The sequence below is a fragment of the Sus scrofa genome, chromosome 12 (genome assembly GCF_000003025.6).
Source record: "Sus scrofa isolate TJ Tabasco breed Duroc chromosome 12, Sscrofa11.1, whole genome shotgun sequence".
Taxonomy (NCBI): Eukaryota; Metazoa; Chordata; class Mammalia; order Artiodactyla; family Suidae; genus Sus; species Sus scrofa.
This window is the reverse complement of record NC_010454.4, coordinates 17,286,836-17,309,812: the sequence shown is the minus strand read 5'-3', so window position 1 is coordinate 17,309,812 and position 22,977 is coordinate 17,286,836. Positions and strand designations below refer to the sequence as shown.

At 52.2% G+C, this 22,977-nt stretch overlaps 1 protein-coding gene and 1 pseudogene across 2 annotated transcripts in view; both read left to right on the top strand.

Moving 5' to 3' along the window:
* CRHR1 (corticotropin releasing hormone receptor 1) overlaps positions 3,505-22,977 on the top strand; it is a 54,948-nt gene continuing 35,475 nt past the window's right edge. Inside the window, exon 1 of one of the 2 annotated variants that reach the window (XM_021066246.1) lies at positions 3,505-3,840. In XM_021066246.1, coding sequence (XP_020921905.1) covers positions 3,808-3,840 — 33 coding nt within the window. In that variant the 5' untranslated portion in view covers positions 3,505-3,807. 2 annotated transcript variants of the gene reach the window in all.
* LOC102157474 lies at positions 20,030-20,396 on the top strand (annotated as a pseudogene).

Sequence of the window (22,977 nt, the reverse complement as noted above, 5' to 3'; positions counted from 1 at the left end):
TTTTTTTTTCCTTTTTAGGGCCACACATGCAGCATGTGGAAGTTCCCAGGCTAGGGGTCGAATCAGAGCTGCAGCTGCCCATGCCACAGCCACAGCAACGCTGGATCCGAGCTGCATCTGCGACCTATGCCCCAGCTTGCCGAAGTGCTGGGATCCTTAACACACTGAGTGAGGCTGGAGATCGAACCCACATCTTCATGGATACTAGCTGGGTTCTTAACCTGCTGAGCCACAACGGGAATTCTGGGATTAGAAATTTTAAAATCAAGAACTGGTTCTTCATCACAAGGAGTCTGAGAAATATAGTTCCACACCATCAACCTCACTGGGATGCCCACGGTTAAAGCCAAAGGAAACCCTACATGTAGAGGGTGCATGCTCAGCCCTCCCTCACTGGGTCCCACCCATCACTTGTTTTCATATCAGTCTCTCTTATGTTTCGAAGGACGTGGAATTGTCTCTAATTCCTGTTTGGATTCTTCACATTTCTCTTCTCTTCCCAATCTGGCCAGTTCAGTGGATGAAAGCTGACTCTGGTCTAGGCCTGGATAGGAAGAGGAGAGAGCAAGGGAGGGATAGGTCTGAGGAGAGTTTGAGAGGGATCTGGCTGGGAAGAGGATGCTGGGATGCAGCAGGAGGCAGTTCTGAGGCAGGCTGGAGAGGCGGCCTAAGAAGCCCACCCGGAGCAATCAGGCTATTTGTCTGGAGCAATGGGGGCTGAAGGGGTGGGGGGAAGGGCAGGGAAGGCCCTGGCATCTTTATCAAACCAAGATGAGAGCTGGCCTCTTGAAGGTGGAAGGAAGCAATTTCAGGACAAATGAAAGGGGATATGGAATCCTTTTACAGAAGGGGTGAAAAAGACGAGGCTCTCATAACCCCTCTGAAGAGGTCAAGGCCAAAACTATAAATAAGTAGGTCATGAAATGATAAGAAGGCTCCCCTCTTCCAACCAGGGGGTGGGGGGATTGTGGAGGTTAAGGCAGTGAAATCAACTTAATCGTGTGGAGGAAGAAAGCAGGGGGGATGAAACGTGTCCTCTGCAAATGCCCCTTTAGGGAGAGAAGGTCTGAATCCAAGGCCAAAAAGGCTGGAAGAGCAAGACTTGATTTCAGCCTAATCGATGACATTAGCATATTTAAAGATTGTATCAAGGGGAGGACCAAGGGGCTTAGAGAGTCAAAATGGTGTTTACTTAGCAGAGAGAAACAGAATCTGGAAATCAGGAGCTTTCTTATCCCTGGAGAGTCAATTCCAAGGTCAAGCAGAGCTGGGGAGCGAGGCCTCTGCAGGGCCTGGGCAAACCTCCCTGAGGACCCGCCAGCTCCCTTCTCCTCTGATTCCCCAGTTCACCACTGCTGTGACCTTCTAGTCAGGAATTCTGCTTTCCACAAAGAATGGCCCAGAGGGAGGGACTGCACTGCCCATGCATTTGAGCATCTGGTTCACTCCATGATGATGATGACGATGGTGATTACAGCTGACCCTCATTAAGTCTTTGCTATGTGCCAGGCACCATTCCAAGCCATTTACAAATATTAACTTGTTTAAACCTCCCAACAACCCTATAAAGTAGGTATTCCCAACCCCATTTTATAGATGAGAAATTTGAGGCAGCATTAAGTAATTTTCCAGGTTTATACAGCTTGTGAGTAGAAGAGCCAAGACTCAAAGTCAGGCTGACTCCACAATCTGCACTAGACTACTCCGCATTTAATTTTTACAAATTATTCAATGAACTTTGTTATAACTATACAACCATCATCACAACATAATTTTAGAACATTTCTATTCCAAACCCCCAGCCCACCCCCCAACCCCATCCCCTTTGGTAACATAAGTTTTACAAAGTCTGTGAGTCTGCATTTAGTTTTTGTTGAAAACAATAAATTAGCAATTGGGTTGGTGCACCCATCTCTTCTAGGATTGGTTGGGATGAGTCTGTGCCAAGCTCAGCATGACCAGCTCGGGGCCACCAATCAAATGGGGTTTTTTCAAGGGTTGGGACTGTGTACTTCATTTAGAAAGTGCCACCCAGTGTGGCTAAAGTGCCACCCAGTGTGATCGGCTGGCTTTCTGGGCACTGCCAGGCTCCACTTCAGAGTCCCAAACTCCACTGGGGCCCAGCCCCCTAGGCACTTTGAGCTGGGAATCAGGAGGTTTATCAGCTCTGTCACTTTGGATTGGGCACCACCTCTCAGCGTGCCTCAGTTTCTTCACAAGACTCCCCGTCTAAGTGAAGTTAACAGCTGGACACATGAACACACTGGCTTTTGCTCAATGTGCTGAGAAGTGGCTGGAGGAGAGGAAGCGGTGGGCAAGGCAGTGAGGTTCAGAGTTTAATTGCAAAGCTGGCTGACTACCATTCTGGAAGCTTCTCTGGAGCGGCTGCCATTGGCATGGCAAGCCCAGGCTCTGTGGAGTAGTCATTTCTCTACCTTCCTTTTCAGCTTCGGCGGGAGGAAGGAAAAGATGGAAGATGTCAAAAGTTCTGTACAACTGGAGGGGCTGGGGGGGAACGTTTAAGGGGTTTGGCAGAGGCGAGAACTGCTTCCCAGAGCTGGGGGCGGGTGGGAGAGCTAAGCCGCCAAGCTGGCTGAAGACTGGGAGTTCTAGCAGGGAGGCTACCCCTACCCTGAGAGCTCGGCCGAGAGGGGGCGCTGTGGCCTCTCCCCGCCCAGCGGGTAGGATTCTTTGCTCTTTCCCCTCAGCAGCGCAGTGCGCGCTCGATTTTCCCCTCAGTGGCGTTCAGATGCTGGCTAGTGCGTCAGGGCACCGCCATCTCCCCTGTCTTGGGGTTCCCAGGTGAAGCCCCTTGCCGAAACCAAACTGGGCAGGCTCTAAGTCTGTAGATTGAATGAACAGATAAGCGAACGAAAGAATGAAAAAGAATGAATGAATGAGAAGGATTCCTCCCTCAGAGCTTTCGCTCCTCAGCGCGCCCCTGGCGTGTCCGTGCCAAAGGCGCGAGGGGTCTAGCCCGACAACCCAGCCCTGCTGAGGCAGGGGCGGCGGGGACCTTCTCCGGGCCGGCTGCTTGGGCGGGAATTGTCCAAACGCAGTTCCCAGCCTCACCCGGTCTCCGCGGCGGCTCCGCTCTGTTCGGGCTGCCCTATTCCCTGTCCTCCGATAACCTCGCTCTTAAGAGATTCACCCGAGCCTCCCAAGTCCCCCTGGACGCCCTTGGACTCCCCAGGCCCCAACCTGAAGTCGGGCAGGAGACGGGAGGTTGCCTCCTTTCCCGCCTCCCCCCGCCCCTCAGCCTCTCCCCGGGCTGCGGCGGCCACCAGCGCTGCCAGCGCGCCCAGCCGACTGCCGCAAACCCGGGCGCTGGGGGAAGAGGGTCAGCTCCGCGAGGGCGCGGGGAGGCGGCCCGGGGAAGGGGAGGGGACTGGGGAGGCGAGGAGGCGGAGGGAGCAGAGGGGCGAGGTGCGGAGGAGGGACCGGAGGGGAGGGGAGGGGAAGCCAAGGGAGGGGTGGGGACGCCCAGGCGAGGGGGTGGGGAGCCGAGACGAGTAGCGGCGCGGACCGAGGGGGAGGCGGCGGGGGCGAGGCAGCCTCCCGGCGAGCAGGAGGCGGCTGCCGGCCAGGCTGAGTCAGGAAGCGGCGGCCGGACTTGCCTGGGAAGGGGAGAGCGAGAGCCCGCCGGACTGGGCTGCGGGCCCGCGGAGCCGGGCACCTCTGCGACCTGCAGCGACACAGGAGTCCGGCCGCCCAACCCGCGCAGCCCGAGCCCGCACCCGCCAGCCGGCCCCTCTGGGATGTCCGGGGAACCCAGGCATCCAGGACGGCGGTAGAGCGAGCCCGAGGATGGGACGGCGCCCGCAGCTCCGGCTCGTCAAGGTAAGAGCGAGCTGGTCAGCCTTCGAGCGCAAGCAGCTCTGGGGGCGCGGGGCTCGGTGGGTTGTGGGTGTGATGCGAGGGCTTGGGTGTCACTGAGAAGAACTGTGTCCAGGGGCGGCCGGCGTTTGAGGGGCAGCCCAACTCCCTCTTCCAGGACCTTTGGAGGGGGCGGTGGGCGGTGGGAGGAGAACTCAGGTGCAAAAAGAAATTGTGGCGAAGCTGACGGGCCGTAGGCGTTGCGGGAGGCGGGGGGACGCCCACCCGGGTAACCAGCTCTGTGCCGGGAATCGCTCTAGGCGTTGGGAACCGACCCACCCTTCCTGTGTAGACCAGGGTTCCGGGACGAGAGGCTCTGGAGAGGGGTTTCCCACCCGCCCCAGCACCCTCTCTTCAACTCCCCCACTCTGCACGCCCTCCCCCCCCGCCCTGTCCCTGGGAGCTCTTTCCCGCCCCTGCAAGTCCGGGGAGATAAATGCCCCCCGCGCCGGAGAGCCCTGGATCGCAATCTCCGGGGAGCAGACCGTGCATCCGGCGGTAGTTACCGTTCCGCCGCCGCCGCCGCCGCCGGCCCGCCCGCCGGAGCACCACGCTCGCTCTTCCAGCCTTTGCACGCGCGGGTCCCCGCGCCTGCTCCCTCCTGCCCGAGCTCTGGCGACGCGATTCTGGCGCCCGGAGTTTAGGAAAGTCGCCAGACCGCACATCCAGCGTCTGTCCGCTGAAGTTCGGGGGCGGCCGGGGCTGCCCGCGGGCCCAGGGAAAGGCTAGGGGGTCGACAGCTCGGCCCGCCGCTAGTGCCAGCCGCTACTTCCCCATGACAAGCGATTCCCAAAGCGGTTCCGCTTACGAGGTGTAGGCTCGAAGCAGCAGCCAGAGCGAGGGGTAGGTGGGCCTCGGCGCTGCCGCGGGGGAGTCCAGCGCGGCCCTAGCCTGAGGATCCGGACACCGCTGGGTCAGTGTGGACGGCCTGTGGAAAAACAGACACCAGCTTGACTGGATTCAGTGCATTTAAGAATTGAATGGATTTGGTAGAGGGGCGCGGATTGACTGAATTTCATTTTTTCCTATCAGTTATTAAACCAGCTGAACGTATATCAGCATACAAAGTGGTTTGAGGTAAACCATCAAGATTTTAAAATGCAACTGCTGCCAGGTCATCAGTTGACACGTTACCAGTTACTAAGGCTTTCTCCATCCTCTTCCTCCCTCTCTAGAATATTTATAAGTTGATTTTTAAAAATGCCTGGGGATTGGTCTAATTGAACCCATATCCTGGCCCTACCCATTAACTGAGGACTGGGGATGAACCCAGAGATTATTTTCTGGGTGATCAAGGAGACCAAGGAAGGGAGGGAGGAATAAAAACATCTAGAGAATAGATGGCATTGAATGGTAAAATTTTCCAAAAGGCTAGTGTGTACTGAAACTTGGCCTAAATCTGCAAATCAATTAGACCCAATTCAACCTTTTAAAATAATTCAAAAGATTGAACTTTTTTGTTTTTGAGTTTACATGGTAATTGGTAAATGTTCTTTCTCTGACCTTTCTTCGAATCACATGCAAATCTCTGCTTAAAATTATGATGCTTTACTAAAAGAAAATTTTTTTTCTGTTATTGTATGTGTTTTCCCTACTAAGTGGTAAGGTGTGTTTCTTTAAGTCTCGCCTAATGAATTCAGTAGGTGCTCAATAAATACATACCATGGTGAATGAGAGGCAGCTAATGCTGATTTCAATGAAATAATTACCTTTTTCCTTTTATTTATGTAGCATATATAACTTTCTCAGCATTGTTCTACCTGCTTTGCAAATATTAAGTCATTTAGTCCTCATAAGAACCCTGGGAAGTAGGAATTATTATTGAGGCACAGAGAGGCTAAGTACCTGGTTCAAGGTCATACAGCCAGTGAGTGGTGGAGCCAGAATTCAAACCCAGGCACTGTGGCTCTAAGGCTTTTTTTGTTAGCTTTTACCATAAAATATTCTAAGCTGCTTAAATCTCATCCTAGACTTGTACCAGATGAGAGAAAGCATGGGTGGTTTTGTCAGAATGCAAGTCTGAATCTAGGTGGGATTCATCCAAAATCTGACTATGTCCTCCACAAGTATGGGGAAAAGATCCACTCTGGGGCCCTTAGTGTAGGCCTCTCACTGTACTGGTTACAGAGAATTGGGGAAGAGTGTGTGGGTGACTGGGAGATTTGTGTGTGTGTTTGTGTGAATGAGGGAGAGATGGTATGCGTGTGTGTGTGCCTGTCTGTGTGGACACCGAGGATACTGGTGAAATGCTGTCTGGGTCACCTGCCCACCAGCCACAGCTCCTCACAGGGAGACACAAGTGTGGCTCACAATGGCAGGTTTGGGTGAGTGTGAGGTGTGGAGGCAGGGGGCTATGAATGGAGAGTGAGTTCTGCGGAGAGAGCTGGTTTTATTGTTATTGTCATGAAAGCAATCTAGTAGTATTAGACAAAGTTTGAAAACCAGAGGGGGAAATTATTACAATCTCACCCTCCTAAAACAGCTGTTGTTATCATTTTGAAAATAATCCCGGCAGGCCTTTTTTCAAGTGCAGGTGTGGACATTGGGAATGCCTTCCCATTACTGTCACAGCCCAAGTCTGTCCTATGTTATTCTTGAGCCTCCAGAGAGAGGTTGTCAACATCTCTGTTCCCTGTGAGGGGATATTCTTTGCCATGCCTATATCCATGCACGTTTGGGCCATTCCAAATTACTTCTTTGACAAATAATACAGAGCTAGGAGTTCCCATTGTGGCTCAGTAGGTTAAGAACCCTGCTACTATCCATAAGCATTCGTGTTTGATCCCTGGTCTCACTCAGTGGGTTAAAGATCCGGCGTTACTGCAAGCTGCATCAGATGTCACAGATGTGGCTTGGATCTGGCGTTGGATCTGGCTGTGGCATAAGCTGGCAACTGCAGCTCTGAAAAAAAAATAAAATGAAAAATAAAAATAATAACATGGAGCACAGTTTTTGAAGGGAGCATTGGCAGGAGAGAAAATGAAGGCAAAAAAGTGATGTATATGGCGTGTGGACAACTGGCATGGCCACTGCCCAGGGACAAAGTAAGAGAGGGCTGACAGCCAGGCCAAGCCCTTAGGATTTGATATGTCCAGCCCTGGGGAGGGGCAGGACTTAGGTCCAGACTTAGGTCCGTCTGGTTCTTAAGGAGGGCATAGATTTGGCGAAAAGCAAAACACTGACCCGGAGCTGGTGAGGGCAAGCTCAGGTGGAAAATCCATTTCTCACCCTCTCTAACATTTGGCTACTCGAGGACATTAGCATCCAGTGGGGTTCAGCTATGCAGAACGAGTATGGAGGGTCAAAGATGCCCCTTGGCAGCACCCCAAGTGTTCAAGATGCAAACAAGCCCATGGGCCTGGGCCCCGGCCATGATGTGACCTAGAAGGAAGGGGTTAGGCACAGGGCTGCTCATTTTAGCAGCTACTGGGGTGAAAAGACCATCAGCTTAGGAGCTGCTAAAATGATGTCAGTCACAGCAATACCTCTCATTAGCTGTGTGGCTTCAAGTAGGTCACCTTCCCTCTCTGAGCTATAGTTTCTCTGTAAAGAGAGCTATTTGACTAGATTCCCTGTTAGCTTTCATGTCTCTTGTGGAAGATCAGTTTCCAGAAACACTCCTTAGGGCCATAACCTCACATGAGAAGAGTAGGGTGCGACAGATTCAGTTTCTCTGCCCCTTCCCAGCTGCAGAACCTCAATACTTGGACCCAAGTCCCCTCTCTGAGCTTGAGTGTTCCCAGCTATGAAATGGAGGCGATACCTCAGGTTAAAAAGAATTAATATGTGCAAAGTGCCTGGAACAGCACCAGGTGCAGAGTTTGCTTTCAAAAAAAGTTGCAAGGTGACTGCTCTTCAGAGAAAATGAGATAATGCTTGAAAAAACAACTAGGAAAAGCTCTTGGACTTTCAACATACAGCATTTTTGCCTTTTTCACCCTTCACAGCACTGGGACTAATAATCCATTGCTCATGGTAAGCATTCACAAATGTTTGTTGGCTGGCTGGCTGGTGTTATTGTTGCTTCCTTTGGTTTACTAGTGTATGGTCTGAGCGGACCCATTGCTCTTCCCGTTGAAATGCAGATGTCATGTCAAAACAGACTGAGATGCCAAAAGCACCCGAGCAGAAAAGCCAGCTCTCACACAGAAGAGACTGGAACTTCCCCTTAAGCCCACTCTGGTTATCTGAAAAGGGAAAAGAAAGCAACAAACAGCCAATGAAGCGCCTCAATGATTTGGAGACCCCTTTAAGGGTGGAGCCTTGGCTGGTCTGAAGGAGAGCAGGTTGGTAGCAGGTGACCTGGGACCTTTCTTGTTTCCTCCTCTGTGAAAAGAGAGGTTGGGGTCATCTCTCCCAGCTCCAACTCTACCTAACCATTCATGGCATCACCAGAAGGAAGAGCGAGCCCTTTCTGGAGCTAAGGCCAAGTATTAGCTTACAGTTTTATATGCAACGAATGCATTTGTTAATTACAAATGACTCCTGTCTACATAGATCCTCAGGGCTCCTGTTGGCGGAATCCCTTGGAAGTAATATCGTCCAGTCCTTTTTAAATGCTGATCTTCCAACTTGTCCCTCTTGGCCAGCCAGCCTTCACTCCACCCAAGGTGGCAGTCAGCATTTTCTTGTATGGACGGGAACATCAGGTGAAGTCGATGTGGGCTTGAATCCTGACTCTGCTGTAGAGCTATGTTATCAATCTGAACTTCAGTTTCTTCCTCTGTAAAAAAACCAAACCAAACCAAAACAAAAAACCAAGGGAGTTACTGTTGCAGCTCAGCAGGTTAAGAACCTGACATAATAATACCTGTGAGGATGTGGGTTTGATCCTTGGCCTCGCTCAGTGGGTTAAAGATTCTGCATTGCCGTGAGATGCAGTGTAGGTCAAAGATGCAGCTCGGATCTGGTGTTTCTGTGGCTGTGTTTGTGGCTGGCAGCTGCAGCTCCGATTGGACCCCTAGCCTGGGAACTTCCATATGCTGCAGGTGCGGCCGCGAAAAGAAAAGGAAAGAAAGGAAAGAAGGAAAGAAAGAAAGAAAGGAAGGAAGGAAGGAAGGAAGGAAGAAAAAGGGAAAGAAAGAAATAGAAAAGTAGTATCTACTTTATGGGATAATCATGCTAACTTCATGAGATGACAAGTGTGAAATTAAGCACAATTACACATTGTCTGGCACACAGTAAGTGCTTAATAAATATTAACTAAGGAGTCATTTAATAAATCTTTCCTGAATTTTACCAATCCAAGGAAGAATAGCAAAACGAGTGATGAGGGTAGGGGAGGTAAAGGAAGGAGTGCTTGGCAATGTAGAGTCTCCTCCTATCCCAGCATCCTTTGCACATTCCCTGGGAAGAAGGGATGGGGGCACCAGCTGAGCTCAAAGGTCAAAGGACTGAGGTGCCTGCTCTTGGTCCTCTGAGCACCTCTGATGTGTGAAAATATTTGACAATAAAAGTAGGGCCTGTAGGGAGGATAATACAAAATGATTAACTCACTGATGCAAACAATTATTTTGAAAACAACTAGCTGGATTCCATTAAGCAACAGATTATTTACCATTTCTTTTCAGAGTAATGGGTGTTGGCTCCCACAAAATTGAGAAGCCAGAAGGCAGGAGGAAAGAGTGTGAAGGAGGAAGACTTGGGGAGTGTGAATGTGCACCTCCTTTTCTGTGAAATGGGCATGTTGAGATACAGTTCCAGATGGGTCCCAGGTTCAGAGAGCCACGGACTCAAGTGCTTTGGCGAAGGTATTCTTGGACAGTTGTCCCATGAAGCTGTTTCGGGGACAGACGAAGATGTTTGTGAGGGCTCTTTCTGCCCCATAAACACAAGCAAGATCATAGTGCCACCCCTGGCGCTTCTGGGTCCCAGGGAGCAGCCCCAGTGAGGTGCATAGAGGTGGGGCTTATGGGATGTACACTGCCCCCCCCCCCGTCAATCTGTTCCCAACTTCCAGCCAGTTTGGCTAGGAGCCAGGGTGCCTAGGTCAGAGCCCAGGACAGAAACTGGCCAGACTGGTACAGCTGCTTCTGTTCCTGAAGATCTGAGGAGGTAGAGTTTATTCTAGGCCAGCAGACTACAATCTGGAGCCCACCCAACATTGAGTTTTAAGATGTAGTGGGGCTGCTGTGAGGCACAGTGGGAGACTTAGTTGAACCTTTAAGTGCTGGGAGGTCGGGTCTTTGGGACAACATATTGCTCAGTATCCTGGCAGGTACATGGAGCCGAAGAGCTGGAGGGCAGGCTGCCCACAGTGACAGGCTAGGGTGAGAGATGGCTGTGACATTTCCATTTACAGCAGGGGTGTCTCCCCAGCCTTCTTGGCAAGGTATGTAAAGGGCTATATAGTTTCCATAGGTACCAGCTGCTCCTGGAGCAGCCCCACCGCTGTGTGGACAGAGCTGGGTGGGGAAGGGAAGGAAGACCCAGGGACAAAGGACAGGGCTGTGAGGCTGGAGAAGGAAGCCAGGTCCAGGAGGGGTCTGGCTACCCCGGGGAAGGGTTGAGTGAAAGCCCTGGGCTATCTAAGGGGCAGAAGGCCCTCTTCCACTGAGGGCCCCGGCCTCACTGTCAGAAGCAAAAGGACCAGCTGCTTGCCTGTGAGCCTGCTCAGGATGGACAGTTTTATTACCATATAAGATTTGGAAATGCAGAGAGACAGACGAGAGAAGCAAAATGTGATGCAGAGATGGAAATCACTGGCTAAAGTTGGTATGAGAGAGAGATCAGGACAGAAAGGTCAGGATGAAAGGAGAGAGGAGGGAGGGAGGGAGGGAGGGAGAGGGGGAGACAGAGAGAGGGAAAGAGGTGATAGCAAAAAAAGAGAGACCTGCACGTCTTTTTCAGCTGTTCTTGCTTTGTACTTTCTCTTTAGAACGTGTGCCTCTGGTACTGAGGCCAGAGATGGGGTTTACCAGAAAGCACCCTCGCCATTTCTAACCCCACCTCCCCTAACCTGCTGCCAGGAACCTTTCTCAGCCGTCAGGACCAGGAGAGCAGGGGTGCTCCCATGCCCTCCATCATCCTCCCAGGGCAGGGCTCCCCCCACCCAGTTCAGAAAGAACAAAGCCTGTTGCCTTTGTGGTTCTAAGTGGCCCCCAGTGTGCAGTCTATCTCTTTCTTTCCTAGACACACACACACACACACACACACACACACACACACACACACACACACACACACACCCCTGGGATCCGCAGGGAGTCCTTTGCAGTGTTTATAATAGCATCCCCCCTCCCGCTACCCCCTCGGAGTCTACTGCACAGTCAAAGCAGTGAGACAGGTATGTGGCACCCACCCACTCAGGCCGGGGCTGGAGGACGGACTCCTAGAGGAGCAGCTGGACCCCCAGGGACTGTAGGGTCAGCAGTAGGGGAGGATAGCATGCTGGACAGCCTCCGTGGCCACACCCCTGGCTGTACATGCCTGGCTGGAAGGCCAAGAGGCTGGTCCTTGGAGGGAGGCCTGTGTCTTGGCCTTGGTCTGAGCCCCTGCCTTTCCCCATCCTCCTGCCCTTTCCCTCCAGCTTCTCTGGCCAGATACACCATTCGCGGAGCTGCTTCTGTGCCAGCGCCCACACACGTGACCCCACTGAGTCCTTGTGTCCCATTCTACAGGTGAAAGAGCCAGAATCTCCCTGCATCTCTCCATCTTCTCTTCTGGCGCTCCCCAGACCTCCTTCCCTTGCTCATGTGCATCTAACCTGAGCCCTTGTCCCACTGTAGATTCTGAACTCTGCCTGGGCCAGGATTCTCTTAAAAACAAAAGCAAAAACAAAAGACCGTGTACCTAGCACCAAGCCCAGTACTCCAAGCACAGTAGGTGAACAATAGATGCTGACTTCCATGGAAGCCATCTCCCTGCTCCCACTCCCCGCCGAACATTTATCTGTGCACGTGGAGGTGCTATGGCGACAGGAGATATGGAAATGACAAGCTAGACAGATAGATTCCCCTGGCTCTGCATGTGGATTTATGACTCAATGGCTTATCGAGTGCTGCGCTATTGGCGCTGCTTACTAACATTGAGCGATGCCAGTTCTGCCCTGTGTTACATTCTGGTCCCCAGAGCACTGGGGATGTTTGTCCACGTGGAAAAGCAAGGGCAGCATTTTGTTTCATGAAGGGTTCTGGGCAGGGCTGTTGGAAGACATTGCCAGAGGGAGGTCTGGGGCTGGGCAGAGGTGCAAGACCCTTCTCAGAACCTCGGGTCTTCAGAGAGCAGGTCAAGGGTACTTTAGTCCCCAAGTAGGGGCTGGGGAGGAGGCTTGGTGGCACCTTGGAACTCCCTCCTCCACTGTCCTGGTTCTGCTGGTTACGAAGCAGGAATGACTAGGTAAGGCAGAAGTGGGCAGAGGGCACCACTGGAAAGGAGTAGACCCATTCTTGGCTCCCTCCATGGGATCCTGTCTCTGAATCCATATCCCTACCTTCTAGATCCCTATGGGTGGGGGTGGGGCAGCCTTTGTGTCTTTCCAGATTGCTGGGCTCTAGTGACATCCACCCGCCGACCCCCCACCCCCGCCATGAACACTGCTGCCAGGCTGTGAAACTCTAGGCCCATGCAGCGCACCCCGGAGAAGCAGCACATCCCGAAGGAGGAGCACAGTCCCTGAAGCTGAGGGGGCAGGAGGCCTGAATTGGAGCCAGCTCTGCCGCTTCCTGGCTGGGTGACCTTGGGCAAGTCACACAACCTCTCTGGACTTGGTCCTCCTCTGGACCATGATGGAGAGTAAAGGGGGAAATAGCTGTGTGGGAAGGGACCTGTCCGAAATACCGAAGCTCAGTGAGTGGGACCTACTGCTTTCCCTGCCGAGTTCCTCCCTCAGCCTCTCCCTCCACCTTTATTTTTCCCTTTGACCCTGAGCCCAGCCAGTACTCAAGTCCCTCCTCCATCACAGGCTGTCCTGTAGTTGAAGGGGGGCTTCTCAAACCAGCTGCAGGAAGGACTGCGTGCCTAGATCTTTCCAATCCACGGCATGTGGTCCCTTACACATGGTGACCGTGCAGCCCACACCACATGACAGCATCTGAACTGGTCTAGACCCTGCTCCACATGATGAATCTATTGACACTGTGTGGGTGTCATGGCGAAGACAGCTTCACGTCAACATTTCCAAATGCTAATGCTCAGTCAGAGAGTCAGCAGCCCTGCACCGGTCCCCACCACCCTTTCAGCAGCGCTGATCTGAAGCCCTCCTCTGGGGCTTTAGAGTCACGGCCCAGAATCCCTGGTTCACTTTGCAAGGGAGTCTGGCTGCTGGCCTTCCCCCCCGAGCGCCTCCGGCTGTGAGGCGTGTTGCCAACCTGGGCTGAATGAAGCACGAGGGGTGGAAACCCTGGGTTTATTCAGTGCCTTTCCACCAGGCAGGTTCTGGATGGGCCCCTTCCCCCTCCGCATTCTCACTCATCACCCTGCACCTTTTCACCGAGGTCGGGGGAAGACTCATGACATTCAGTGGTCACTGTGCTCTGGAGACACAGGAAGCCCTTTCTCTGTGGTGGTGGGCTCACCCCAAAGCTCACAGGACTCAGTGCCATGCTGATTCCAGCCCTTGTCCCTGGGCTCACCCAAGATAAGGGAGCGCCCTTCTGGAGGGTCTGGCCCTGCCTCTCGCCTCCAAGGAGCTGCCAGCAGGGCAGGCTGCCCAGCCCGGCTCTCCAGCTCTGGTACATGGCTGTGTGTCTGCTGCTGCTGCTTGCTCCCCAGCCATGGCTACACCTGCAGGTGCCCACCTTCCTGCCTCGTCTGCATCTCCTGTGCACACCCGCCAGAACGAGGCCTGATGAGCAGGCAGCACCACGAAGGCAGTGAGGGGAAGGACCTCCCATCTCCCCAGCCAGCCAGCAGGGGTCATTCCCGCCAAACTCCTGACTTCGGGCCAAGGCTCAGAGGTGGAGAAAGGACTGGTCCCAGGCCACAGAGTGAGATCAGGGCCTCTTCTTGTCCTGCAGGCTCCTCTTTCCTCTATTCTTTCCAGGGTTCTCTTCCCATCACCCTCTTCCTTCCTCACTCCCAACTTCCACGATGGGCCGGCGTGAGTGTTTTCAGAGCAGGCTGAAGAGCAGAGCCCTTCAGCCCAGGGCTTCCCCTGCTCATCACTGCTGACATTTGGGGCCAGGTAATTCCGTGTTGTGAGGCTGCCCTTGCATCTCAGGATGCTGAGTAGCATCCCCAGCCTCCAGCCGCAAAATGCCGGTAGCACCTCCCAGTACAACCAAAAATGACTCCGGAGTTGCCTCATGTCCCCAGGGGGCAAAATTGTCCCCAGCTGATTACTACTGGGCTAGTTCAGTTACCCTCAATTCTTGTGACACTTTAGAATCACTTGGAGAACGTTAAAAAATAGAGTGACTCCCAAGTTTCCCCTCAGGCTGACTGAACCCGGATCACTGAGGTGAAGCCTGAGAAACAGAATTTTCTATTTCGTGATGCCATGCACTGTCTGAAACTTCTGATTTTTGGCCGAACCCTCAGCATGTGGAAGTTCCTGGGCCAGGGATTGAATCCAAGCCACAGCTGCAGCAACCCCTTAACCCACTGTGCCTGGGCCAGGAATTGGACCCCACACCACCACAGAGACAACACCAGATCCTTAACACACTGCACCACAATGGGAACTCCCTAATTCACTTCTTTTATAGCCGAAGAAACAGGCAGGGGCATTGCCTATCTCATGGGCGATTATGTGGTTATTCCTCATCCCCGAATCTCTCTGCTCAGTGGGGTGTGGTGGTCCAGCAGCCCTGTTTAAGCCATTCCTCATGGCCTTAGAAGGCAGTCACTTCTCTAGGAAAAACAGCCTTAAAACCTTTAACAGGAGTTCCTGTTGTGGCTCAGTGGTAACAAACCCAACTAGTAACCACGAGGACTCGGGTTTGATCCCTGGCCTTGCTCAGTGGGTTAAAGATCTGGTGTTGTGGTGAACTGTGGTGTAGGTCACAGACGTGGTGTGGATCTGGAGTTGCTGTGGCTGTGGCACAGGCCGGTGGCTACAGCTCCAATTCGGCCCCTGGTCTGGGAACCTCCATATGCCATGGGTTCGGCCCTAAAAAGGCAAAACAAAACAAAACAAAAACTTAAACAGTTTTCTAAGGGAAACTAATTTCTAGAAGACAGATGATTTCACTCTGCCTTCCCAACCCTCTTCACATCCCCTTTTCAAAGGCATCCCTTTTCTGCCGACACCAAAATCCTCCTCACTTTGCACTTGTCAGAGAGAGGGCTGAGCTGATAGTGGCACCTGCATGGCTGGTGTCTCCATGCTGTCCCCAACACCTCGGCTCTGTCTCCCAGAGTAGCAGATGCCTCTCCCACCCCCTCATAGACCGGTTCCTGGTGTCTAGTTGCTGCTCACAGTTCACCACTGAGCAGCTCCCACGGACAGGGGCTGGATCAGAGCCCCGGCTGTGCTCCACTCCCCAGCAAGAACCAAACTCCATCCTTCCTGAGTCCCCCACTGACAGGACCCCACTGGTGCCTACCCACCCCCAATTCCCCTGCCAGTTCTTGGGGAGCGTGGCTGGAGCCCAGAGCTAGAGTTCAAGAGGCAAAGGAAACCTGAACCGCCTCTTTTGGAGGATCCATGAAGGGGTAGGGGTTAGGAAGGGAGGCCAGGGAGTTCCTGTCTTGGCTTGGTGGTTAACGAATCCGACTAGGAACCAAGAGGTTTCGGGTTCGATCCCTGGCCTTGCTCAGTGGGTTAAGAATCCGGTGTGGCCGTGAGCTGTGGTGTAGGTTGCAGACGCAGCTCGGATCCTGCGTTGCTGTGGCTCTGGCGTAGGCTGGTGGCTACAGCTCCGACTAGACTCCTAGCGTGGGAACCTCCGTGTGCCGTGGGAGCAGCCCTAGAAAAGGCAAAAAGACAGAAAAAAAAAAAAAAAAAAAAGGAAGGGAGGCCGGACAGGCAGGGAAACAGCTGACCTGCCCAGGGGTACAGTCCTGGCACTGGAACATCTGTATGTGTGGTAGATAGTTAAGGCTCTACTTCTTGCGGTTAAGAAGAATTAAGTGTTAAAAACCACAGGGGCAGGCAGTGTGCAAGTCTTTGATCAAAGCTGGAATTGAGAGGAAGGAAAACGAAAGGAAGGGGAGAGGGAGGAGAAAATGGAGACTGGGGAAGACGGAGGGATGGAGATCTCAGGACAGAGACGGAGACAAAGGTATGTAGAAGGGTGGCAGGGAGGCTGGCAAGGCAGGAGCTATGAGAAAATACTGATGAGCGAATCATATCAAGAGGGGGAAAGAAAGGGAGTTCCCCTGTGGCACAGCAGGTTAAAGAACCATCGGTGTCACTGCAGCATCTCAGGTTACTGTTGTGGCGCAGGTTCCGTCCCTGACCCCTGACCCCAGAACTTCCCCGGGCCACAGGTGCACTGGGGGTTGGGGGAGAGGGGGAGTGAAAGAATGTGTCAGAACTGAAAAGGAGGCTGGACCAGGATGGGAGATTCGTGGGGCTCCAGGGCCCCGCCCACCCCCCACATCTTCCCCAGCTCAGCGAATCTGCATCGGCAACTGTGAGGCAGACTCTACTTTGGCAGGGGGCTGCTGGCTCTAGAATAGAGTGGTGATGGAAAGTGGGTGCAGGGGACCACTTCTAGGGGAGAAAGATGCAGTCAGGAAGGAAGCACCTTGCACATAGGTGAGTAATAGTAATCACTACTGTTGGTTAACAACTTACCATGTGTTTGGTCCCATGGTGTTTTAAATGCACCATGGTTTTTGTTTTTGTTTTTGTTTTTTTAATGGCTGCAACACGGCATATGGAAATTCCTGGGCCAGGGATTGAATCCGAGCTGCAGCTGCGACCTATGCTGCAGCTTCGGCAATGTCAGATCCTTTAATCCACTGCAGCGGGCTGGAGATTGAACTCGAAACTCCACAGCAACCCCAGGCGAGGTAGTCAGAGTCTTAACACCCCCTGCCACAGCAGGAACTTCCTAAATGCACCGTATTGTTGACTCTTTCCAGAAGTTTTAGAATATAACTACCTCATCCTTTTTAGCCCCATTTACAGATGGGGAAACTGAGGCTCAGGGATGTTAAATGATTTGCCCAAGGTCATATAGGCAGGAAGGGGCAGATAAAAGATTCCGGTGTGGATCTCTTTGGCCTCAAAGTTAGAGGTCCGAATTTCGGCTCCCCTGTAAGCCCTGAAGTCAGGGCTTATTCAGACCTGGAAAGGAGTGTAGGGAACACCACCCTCCTCATTTCACAGGTGAGGAGACTGCGGCGGGGAAGGGGACCAGGGAGTAATGAGTTTGTCAGATCAGAACAGGAGCTCAGCCCTGCACTTTGCACCCCAAAACACTTTTTCCTTCAGCACAGTCTCCTGGAGTCCAAGGTGGAGACCAGTGCAGGAGGACAGGCCAAGAGAGCTCCTAGGGGGCAGGGGGGAGAGATGCAGGAAATAGGGGACCTGTCAAAATGTCCTGGTGGGATCCCATGATCAACGGGAGAAGAAAGTGAAAACCCCACCCCTTCGGTCATTCAGTCATTCATTCATTTACTCATTCAAAAAACAGGTATTGGGGCCCACTCTGTGCCAAGCCCTACCCAGAGTACAAAATTAGCCAAACACAGACCTGCTTCAGGGAGCTTATAACCCGATTGGACACTATATCTGGGACCCTTGGAGGGGCACATGTGAACTCCAGAGCTAGGTCTCTCAGGTCCTCATTGCCCTTAGGGTAGGTGAAGCGGGCTTTGTTTGGCTCTGCTCTGGGGCCTTGCTATGGGAGCAGAGGAGTGAAGTAGCAGAGAAGGGGGGCAGGGTACACCCTGAGCCCAGGGCCCCAGGGAGAAGACCTGGAGGCAGGAGCACCCAGGGGTGCCCTCCTCCCACAAATGTAGGCAGGAGATCGTCCTTCCCATTTTTTTCTCTCTGCCCAATAGCTATTGAAGTCAATTAATTGTAACAATAAATTATTTCTATTGCTTAGAATAGAGTAATTTTTTACTGCTCTCCTACTTTGGGGAAAGCACAGGCTCTTTGCTCTGAGGTGGCGACAGGTTGTTACTCTAGAAAGAGGCCATGGAGGAGGAGCTGGCCTGGGGCAGGGTGGGAGAAAGAGGGTGGTCTGGGGGCAAAAGCCCTGGGCAGTCAAGAAGGCTGAGAGAGGACATCCTGCATTGCCACCCTTTGTCCCAAGTCTAGCTTTACCCTGACTAGGTTTTGGAGCACCTCTGCAAAAAGGCACTGCCCAAGGGTTTCGGCTCTGCTAATGCACAGCCTGCAATTGTAGCCCCCAGAGCCCCCCTCCGTTGGGCACCTCTGTGCAGGGCAAAAATTGCACAACTGCATGTGGGCTCTGGACTTCCCCCATGTTGTCATTCCTCCACTACAGATATATCCCCTGTAGGCACATAGGTTTCAGAAGAGTTGGTTGTGCATAGTTTTATTTTTTTGCAAACCAGATCCTAGTTTTAAAGTCCAACAGGGGAGCCAGCTTTCTAAAGAAATCTTTGATTTATGACCCCTCCTCTTTTTCATATCTAGATTTTCTCCTCTTGGCTTTGCTTAAAAGAGGTTATACCTTGAAAACCACATATCTGATAAGGGGTTAATCTCCCAAATACGTAAGGAACTCATACAACTCAATAGCAACCCCACCTCAAACCAAAAACAAGCCGCATCAACAAGGCAATTAAATCTGGGAAATGCAAATCAAAAGCACAATGATATATCCCCTCACATCTGTTAGAATGACTATTATAAGACAGACAAGGGATATGTGCTGGGGAGGATGTGGAGAAAAGGGAACACTTGTGCACTGTTGGTGGGAATGTAAATTGGTACAGCCACTATGAAAAATAGTATGGAGATTCCTCAAATATTAAAAATAGAACTACCATATGATAGAGCAATTCCACTTCTGGGTATGTATCCAAGGGAAATGAAATCATTAGCTTGAAGAGATATCTGCATGCCCATGTTCATCTCAGCATCGTGTACAACAGCCAAGATGTGGAAATAACCTAAATCTCTATCAATGGATGAATGGATGGATGTGGTATATACATACTATCAAATAGTTTTTGACCATAAAAAGGAAGGAAATCTTGCCATTTGTGACAACATGGATGAACCTCGACGGCATTATGCTGAGTGAAATTAGTCAAACCAAGAAAGACAAATACCGTATGGTCTCACTTTTAGGTGGAATCTAAAAAAGTTGTACGCGGAGAAACAGAACAGATTGGTTGTTGCTGGGAGTAGAGCGTAGAGCAGGAATGGGCGAAGGGGTTCAAAGGGTATAAACTTCCAATTATAAGATGAATACGTTCTGGGGATGTGACGGAGAGCATGGTGACTCTAGTTAACAATACTGTGTTGTGTATTTGGAAGTTGCTAAGGGGGTGGATTTAATAGTTCTCAACACACATGCGCACCCCCCCCCCCACAATTGTAACTGTGAGATGATGGATGTTACCTAACCTTATTATGGTCATCATTTTGCAATATATGGTTGTATCAAATCATTACACTGTACACCTTAAATTTACAGTGTTATATGTTAATTACATCGCAATAAATCTGGAAGAAAAAAAAAACACCCAGCGCAGAGCAAAACAGAGTCAGAATACTCAGATATTCAAGTTGTGGAGCCAGGGGACCGTAGGACCCAGGAGGAGTGGACCTTCCTTTCTTGGCCAGCAGGCGGCAGTGTTCACTGGGGGTCTTATCTCTGGCGGTCACCAGGAAAGGCTGCGATCTTGACCACACTGGAGAGATTCAGGGACTCTTTGGGCCCCAAGTCAGGGTCTCCCAGGCCAGGGAAGCAGCCAGGTCCAGCTTCACCCCCCACCTACTGAAGAGACGGGTGCCTCTAGGCTCTCACTGCCCTTCTCTGGCCCTCAGTTTCTGCACCTACAAATGACGAAACTGACAAGGTATGACAAGTCGATGCTAGGGAATCCACCTTGGCTCTCCAGGCCTGAGGGAGCCATTTCATCCCAGTGACCGAACCCCCCCACAGGTGGCCTGTGCCATCCCCACAAACTCAGGACCTTCCCCTTACTTGAAAAGCCCTCTTGCTTTCCCAGGCAGCTGCCGAAGATGGTGGAGGGGTAGGCCCAGGTGGTGGTTGCGTGCTGTGAGGGCATCAACATTTCTGGCAATTTTTACAGAAACAAACTAAAGTACCTGGCCTTCTTCCGCAAGCGGATGAACACCAACCCGTGCCGAGGCCCCAGCCGCATCTTCTGGCGGACGGTGCGAGGCATGCTGCCCCACAAGACCAAGCGAGGTCAGGCCGCCCTGGACCGCCTCAAGGTGTTTGATGGGATCCCACCACCCTATGACAAGAAAAAGCGGATGGTGGTTCCTGCCACCCTCAAGGTGGTGTGTCTGAAGCCTACGCGGAAGTTTGCCTACCTGGGGTGCCTCGCTCATCAGGTTGGCTGGAAGTACCAGGCAGTTACAGCCACCCTGGAGAAGAGGAAGGAGAAGGCCAAGATCCATTACCAAAAGAAGAAACAGCTCATGAGGCTATGGAAGTAGGCCGAAAAGAACATAGAGAAGAAGATTGACAAATTCACAGAGGTCCTTAAAACCCATGGATTCCTAGTCTGAGCACAATAAAATTGACTGTTTATTCTTCATGTGTCACCTGGCCTGCCCTTCCTCCATTGCCACCCTAGGATGTGGGGGACCTCCAGGAGCCACGGGCAGCCTAGGGCTTAGGAGCTTGGGTATAGCAGAGGGGCCTTGTTCACTGCTCGTGGAGAAAGGCCTTTCTAAAAGCACAGGGCCAAGGGCTGTGCAGGTGCAGTGTTGGCAGGAGTGAGCCAAGAGGAAGGGCCTCCACTTTGTGCGCAGGGCATCTGCTAAACTTCCCCGCGGGGGAATACTATACTCTGCAGCTGTTATGGGGTGAGAGGCTGCCTGGCTGGGCAGCATGAGTCGGGGGCTCTTCTGCAAAAGTGCTGTGGAAACAGGTGCAGTCAAGGGGTCACAGGGCATCTCCCCTATACTTTGTGATCCAGAACTGATAAATGATTTTTGAAGAAAAAGAAGAAAAAAAAAAAAAGCCCTCTATCTCCTTCTCACAGTCTGTGCCCACTCTGCCACCTTCAAACTCCCTTCCCTCAAGAAGCCTTCCCACACTGTGACCTTATACTGACCCCTCCTGTAAAATTCCACCATCCCCCTGCGCTCACATACACCTTGCCTTGCTATTCTCCTTCTCAGTGTGTGCTTGTATGTGTGTGTGTGTGCACACGCGCATCCTTGCCTGCCTTTTCTGAATTCCTTCCCCATTTTCCAAATTAAGGAGTCCTGGACTCCTCGAATGTACAATCCCAGTACAGTAATGGGCTTGGTGAGATCCTGTAATCTGGTGGTTTAAAAAAACAAAGGAGAGGAAGTCCCCATGTAGCACAGCGGGTTAAGGATCTGGCATGCTTCAGCTGTGGCAGAGGTTGCAGTTGGGACGTGGTTCAACCCCTGGCCCTGGAACTTCCACATGCCAGGGTCTTGCTGCAGCCCTTCCCCCAAGGCTGGGAGGGGCACCAAGACTAGCCAAGCAAGATTCTGGGGCCCAGAGTGACCAAGTCATGATAGTGACCACATGGGCACTTGTAGTAGATTTTAAATTTCAGAAGGCATCACTCTCCTCTTTTCCCCCAGGTGGCTGGCATCCCTGTGATGCAGAAAAGAAAGATGCTTTCTGAAGGGCCAGCTGACTTGCTCAAAGTCACTCAGTCAGTGGCAGGCCTGGGTTCAGAACTCAGCAGAAGGGGGAGGGATCTTGATGAAGAATGGTTCTCAAATGCTGCAGCCGTGGTTCTGTCCCAGGGCCAGCTTGGTCCCTGGACCCTGTGGGAGGTTTCCCTGGGACTCTGAGGGCTCTCCCAGGCTGAGCATCAGAGGTAGAGGGAGGGAAGGCATGCCGCCTTCTCCTTGCTTCTCATGAACTTTGGGGAGGTGAGGGTGGCCCCTGGTGCCTCCAGCGGCCCTTCAGGACCCTCTCTGAAAGGTTAATTACCAGATCATCCCATCAAGGGAAATTGCACTTTTGTGCCTTAAAGACCAAAGTGAGCTTCAGCAACATAGTTATTTATGGTGTCTAATAAGCATTTTCTGGGTGTGATTAACCTTTATGCCAAAGTCACACTGGGAACTGCGATGGCAGCTTCAATTCTAGCCACACTCTGGACTGGCCTGGGGGTGGAGGCAAGGGCAGCAGCTGGAGCAGCCAGGGGCTGGCCGCTGTCAGACTCTGGCCTTCTCACCCCTCCCTCCATGGCTCCTGTGCGCTCCCCTCTCCTCTGCCCATCCCTTCTTCCTATGCCCTCTCCTGACCTTTTCCCCTCCTCCATCCTGCATCCACTTGAAAGACAGACCCTGATCACCTGCTTCCTGGACCCTCGTCTCCTCTCAGCCACTAAAACAGTTTTTTAATCTTGGGCACCTCAACTGTAAAACCCCTGTAAAATGGGGAGCCTAAGACTTGGCTCTGTCTGCTTTCCACGGCCCTGGGCCCCTTTCTTGTCAGAGACTTCTGGGTCCTTGGACCGTCGTTTTATGTGATGCTGTGATCGAGCCTGCCCCCCACCTTGGCCTTCTCAGATTTAACATTCAAAGATTGGCTGTTTGGCTCTTTGGCGAGTGGAGAGATTTGCAGCTGAGGTGCGGGTTTTATTTTGGGCTGTGGGGCTGCCAGGCTGGCACTTGGAAGTGAGGCATTTCCTCGAGGGGGAGCCAGTGCCTGCCAGCTTCAGTTCCTCAGTGCCATTTTGGTTTTCTCTACCACCTCACAAAGTCCCAAAAACTTGGTTTGTCAAAAATGGTTCTGGAAGGAGAGCTAGCGGTTAGGGCAGAAGACAATGGGTCCAAGAATGTGGCGGTTCTGAGGCCAAAACCACTTTTGGTTTACTTTGAGAGAGGATGACATGTCTGGTTTGGTGAGGCCCAGGCCTCCGACACGACCCCATTCACCACATACTCCAGCCATATGTTGGGGTGCTAGACGTCTGTGAGAAGCAGAGAGAGCTCTGCACCCCCCCAGGAAAATGGTGAGCATTCCATGCAATATTCTGCATTTAATTTTACCCCCCATCTCAATGTTTGTGGACCCCAGATTAAGAACTCTCAGC